This window comes from Rutilus rutilus (genome assembly GCF_951802725.1).
Source record: "Rutilus rutilus genome assembly, chromosome: 13".
NCBI lineage: Eukaryota > Metazoa > Chordata > Actinopteri > Cypriniformes > Leuciscidae > Rutilus > Rutilus rutilus.
Genome location: NC_140218.1, coordinates 26,810,400 through 26,815,506, shown reverse-complemented (window position 1 = coordinate 26,815,506; position 5,107 = coordinate 26,810,400). Strand labels below are relative to the sequence as shown.

At 37.1% G+C, this 5,107-nt stretch overlaps 1 protein-coding gene across 2 annotated transcripts in view; it reads right to left on the bottom strand.

Moving 5' to 3' along the window:
- eif4ba (eukaryotic translation initiation factor 4Ba) overlaps positions 1-4,759 on the bottom strand; it is a 21,221-nt gene extending 16,462 nt beyond the window's left edge. For both annotated transcript variants that reach the window (XM_084429106.1, XM_084429107.1), the window contains exons 1-2: positions 4,665-4,759; positions 2,778-2,918 (exon numbers count right to left, since the gene is read on the bottom strand). In XM_084429106.1, the coding sequence (XP_084285232.1) occupies positions 2,778-2,918; positions 4,665-4,677 (154 nt within the window). In that variant the 5' untranslated portion in view covers positions 4,678-4,759. The remainder of the gene's footprint in view (positions 1-2,777; positions 2,919-4,664) is intronic.
- Positions 4,760-5,107: the final 348 nt, after the last annotated feature.

The window sequence follows — 5,107 nt, the reverse complement described above, 5'->3', positions numbered from 1 at the left end:
TACAATACAAGAAACAGTGACAAGGGGTTGTCAAGCTCCAAAAAGGCACCATAATAACAATAATCCACATGCATTAAATTCCAAGTCTTCTGAACCCATGCGATAGCTTTCAGTGAGGAACAGATTGAAATTCATTTTAAAAGAATCCTAAAAAATGTGCATTATTAAGAGGCGTTGTGCTAGGTTTGCCATCAATGATGGAAACACTATTGGTTCTTGTATTGAATGAGCAGAAATGGAAATGACACAGTGCGAGTGTGACAAGAGTGTGACTCTTCACACAGCTCTCCAGTAACTTTCAGCTTGGCACAGCAGTTCATTTCACATTCAAAATGCACTTCAACTACCAAAACACTTCATTCATGTCTCAAATCAACTCAGTCTTCCTGAACATAAGCAAAGGTTGCCATCCAACAAACAAACCTTACCTTAAAAAAACAAGAATGAAAGTCCCTACTGTCTAGAATTGACTGTATATGTTACACGTTTACATTTCAGTACAAAGTTATTCGTACTGTAGTGTATTTGTACTAAGTTTTCCCCTTTTGTATAGGTGGTAATGAAACAAAGCCTAACACCTATGTTCACCTAACTGTTTTGATAGTATTTGGAATATATTTCAATATGGTATTACTGTAGAAATCTAGCATATTGCTGTCTTCTCCAGTTTTGTATTATGTTAGGTTTTGAACTTAAAGGGATAGTTCACTTTGAAATAAAATTTTGGTATGTTTTAGCTTACCTCAAGGGCATCCAAGATGTAGGTGTCTTTGTTTCCGCAGTAGTTTCAATTTTGATATTTTTTAGGTCAAACTGTTCTTGTCTGTCAGTCATATAATGCAGGTCTATGGTCACTATCTCAAAGAGCATGCACAGAGAAGTCCAAATTTAACAATTCCCCATCGTAAGTACACATTGATGGCCTAAGACACGAAACGAGCGGTTTGTGGGAGAAAACAAACAGTATTTATATCGTTTTTACCTCTACACAACCACGTCCAAGTGATCTGAGGGCGCGCGCACTTCCTGGTGTGTGACGTGTACGCGCGTTCTGGCTTAAGTCTGCGCAAGCACCGGACGTGATCTCGGATGTGTACAAGAGGTTAAAACGATATAAATACTGTTCGTTTTCTCACACAAACCGCTCATTTCGTGTCTTAGGCCATCAATGTATACTTACGATGGGGAATTGTTTCATTTGGACTTCTCTGTGCATGCTCTTTGAGATAGTGACCATAGATCTGCATTATATGACTGACAGACAAGAACGGTTTGACCTAAAAATATCAAAATTGAAACTACTGCGGAAAAAAAGACACCTACATCTTGGATGCCCTTGAGGTAAGCTAAAACATACCAAAGTGAACTATCCCTTTAAGTTTAATAGTTTTGGAAAGATCATGTAAATATGTAAATTGGCCTGTAGGTAGAGTTTTGGGGGTGGCTGTGAAAGATGTAATTACTGAATGATAAATGGTTCACAGTTCAGCCCATAGACTACTGTTGTGATAATTGTGTGAAGAGTTTTGAAAAAGTGATCTAAGTATTGAGAAATATGTCCTAATGACTGTAAAAAATGTACGTATATAAAAAAAAAGTATGAATATATTTTTACATAAAAGTATACTTTTATGCTTTATTTGACCTCTGGTCACTTTATTTTTTATTGAATGGAAAAAAGCAGCACAAACATTGTGCAAAACATCAAAAAATGTCTTTCATGGAAGAAAGTCATTACTAGTCATTAATTGTTGTTTTCAGAAGGAAACGAGATATATTTTTAGTTTCAACATTATTTGTTCTTCAGAAATTCTTCTTTGAACACAGCTGTTATATCAGCTGTTTGAAAAGTTACCCACATTTGGTTTTCAATCACTGAAAATGGCTAAATTCAAGATTTTGGACATGGAGTCGCATATAGGGCCATATAGGGCCTTAACAATGAAGATTCCAAAAGAAAAGTTTATTAAGAATGAGAATCATGAGATATTGAGAGATCTTTAATACTTCTTTAGTTACAGGGATGCAAACTTTGGAAAAACAATATTTATGGCACTCAGACAGGTATTTATGAGCTGATAAATTTCTAGCTTCAACATTATTTAATTTTCAGATATTCCTCTTTAAAAGAAAAAAGTATCAGTGGTACGAAAACAAAAAAGAGACCCACGTTTTGTTTGTGACCACTGAAAATGTGTACAATTTACCAATTTACTCATTGAGCTGCATTGAGATTTTAAAATAGAAATAACAAAAGAAAAATGTAAAAGCATATTAAGATATCTTTAGCACTTCTTGAGATACAGGCATGAACACATCAGACAGGCATGAAGTGCTTTTTCCCATTTTTGAACTGTCACTGTTAGCATACAATGAAACAAATATTGCTAAAGTCAACAGATTTTACTAATAGACCTACCAATTTCAATGTGAAAAATAAAATAATGATGCTGTCATCTTCCTACAGTCATTTTTACCCCCCAGTAATTTGGCTCCAAATGTCAGGTGAAAATTGTCATTTTGACCCCCCCCCCCTAAAAAGTAGTATTACTCAGTCAATATACATCCATTACATTTAATATTTTGGCTTTCTTCTTCATTTATGTATTTTTTTCCCACCAGAAATAAAATGATATATAAAAAACTATTTTTAGCCGGGGACGTCTGGTTGAGTTAATGCGGAATGACCCAGATGAGATTAAAAAAAAGTAAATTTTGAAAGCAAAGTGTCAACAACTCAGATGTGGTAGATGTTTAAACCCATGTTTGAATCTCACCATCTCCCTCCAGGTCATCGGTCTCGTCGGCCCAGCTTGTGGGCTTTGCGGGCGCGTAACTCGGCGGAGCATTTCCCCCGCTGTCCTCCGCTAAAAAGTCGGTCAGGGTAAGGGTCTTACCCTTTTTCTTATTCTTTTTAGCTGTCAGGAAATAAACAATTAGTATGTGCTGAAAACAGCATGAAAGGTCTTTCTCCATTACGCTCAAACACCATGACTTGGTAAAAATAAACACAAATGAGAACAAATGGGTTGTAAATATAAAAGTATTTACAATCTAACATCATTAAGTCTGCAATTAGATGACAAAGATAGTGTACTTCCTTGGCATTAAATATACAGTGTCAAGGGGAAATGTGGAGTAACCTGCTCTACATACTTTGCATAGACAAACTGAGGCATGTGGAAAACAAGAATATCTATTTCCATGCTTGACTCATCTGTTGCGGACTGGTGCGGTTAACACTTGGAGAGAGGCATTGTTGTGAGCTACTACATGCTTCGGGGCTCTTTTGTGACAAACTGCACTGTCAGGACATTCCAGTCCTGTGAAACTGAATCAGTGTTTACTGTAGGGCTACGAGACCCCGCTGCAAAACCAAAACAAAGCGCCGAAGGTCTGACAACATTATCCTTCAGCTCGACGGAGGACGGAGGAGGAAAGAGTCTCTGAGTGACAACTATGAATTATGATTATACTTTCCCATCATACCTACAAAGTCAAAACACACTTTCATTTCAGTAGTGAAGCACATTGAACATTAAAAGAGGTTTAAAGGTTGAAAAGATCTGTACATTTTTTTTTAGGAAAGCTGCATGGGAATTTGGGGTGTGAGATCTCAATTAAAATGTTTCAGTGCCAGAAGGACTCCCAAAAAAGTACCTTAGATTTAAATATGAATGCATGAGTTTTTTTTTTTTTTTTTTTTGTCTCAGGGCAGTGCAGATACAACAATACAAATAATGTAGAAATACAAATAAGTAAAAACAAAAAAGTAGAAAGTAAAAACAATAAAAAAGTATTTTTTGCAAAAAAAAATAAGCAAATATACAATAAAAATAATAAGTAACATGAGTAATAATAATTAGTAAAAAATAAATAAAAAAATAAGCAAAACAATAATGATAAAAACAAAAACCGTACAAAAATGTTTAAATAAAACTCAAGTTGGTGTAGGTATGTTAATATAACAGTTAAAGTAGGCATTAGTGAGGGAAACGACAGTTATTTTTTAAATGGACCTTCTAATAAATCAAATAATCCCAAAACAGTGACAACTGCTTGTCCCGGGACAGCAGAAGATCTCTGTCCTGAGCGTTTGTCCCGGGACAGTGCAGAAGACCAATGAGAGCAGCACTAACATAATAAATACTGGCGATCTGTCAGTTAAACGCGGGAAGGAGTTCAGTGAATGCTTGAAGTTACAGCAGCCCCTCCCTCATATCTGCGCCTGCGCTTGACCCAACGGTTTAATGTAATTCTTGTAAACAGAGCAAAGAAATGTTGCATTCACACTAGGAAAAACAAAATAGTTACAATGCAACAAAAACAACAACACAAAGCAGACACGGGCTTGGCTGCATGTCCTTCATTTTCTGAGTTAATATGTGCGTTGAAACAGCGCTCGCGTGTTGTCTGAATAGAAAGTAAATAAGCTGATCAATGTTTTCGCATTTGCACATACAGCTGCTGGTGCAGTTTCGACGCAGCGTCCCTTCATAACTCAAGAGCAAGCTATCAGCCCTCGCCGCTAATTCACCTCCGTCACGGTTGCGACCATCTCGGACACACTTTATCTCCCACTGAAAGAAATCTCCCTGACACAAATGACACGTCGCACCCAAAAATTTCCAACCGGCCCAGGCACAAATCTATAAAATCCTCACCTGCAGCCGCCATGCTGGAGAAGGAGTGCGTGTCATATCCCCGGATGGGGGCGTGGCTCGATGCATGACGTCAGCGCGCATCCAGGGCTGCCATAGGTGTATTTACGTAGATCCACATTCAACCGCTTCAGATCCGTCGGAGTCGGAGAGTACTTTTTTTTTTTATGCCATGAACCAGAACAATACAATGAGACATAATCATTCAAAGTAAAAAATAAAATAAAACAGTACCAGAGGACAATAAAATAAAACAAACAACAGAAAAATGCTATAAGCTCTAATTGCCTTTTAACTTGTGTAATTACACAAAACAGAACAATAAAGCTATTTTAAAGCAAGAAAGTTTGGATTGGAGTCAAACCATTTCATTTTATGAACGTGAACCGTCACTCACTTTAAGGGCTTTGACCGTTCCAATATGGCGGACGGCTTACGGCCCATTG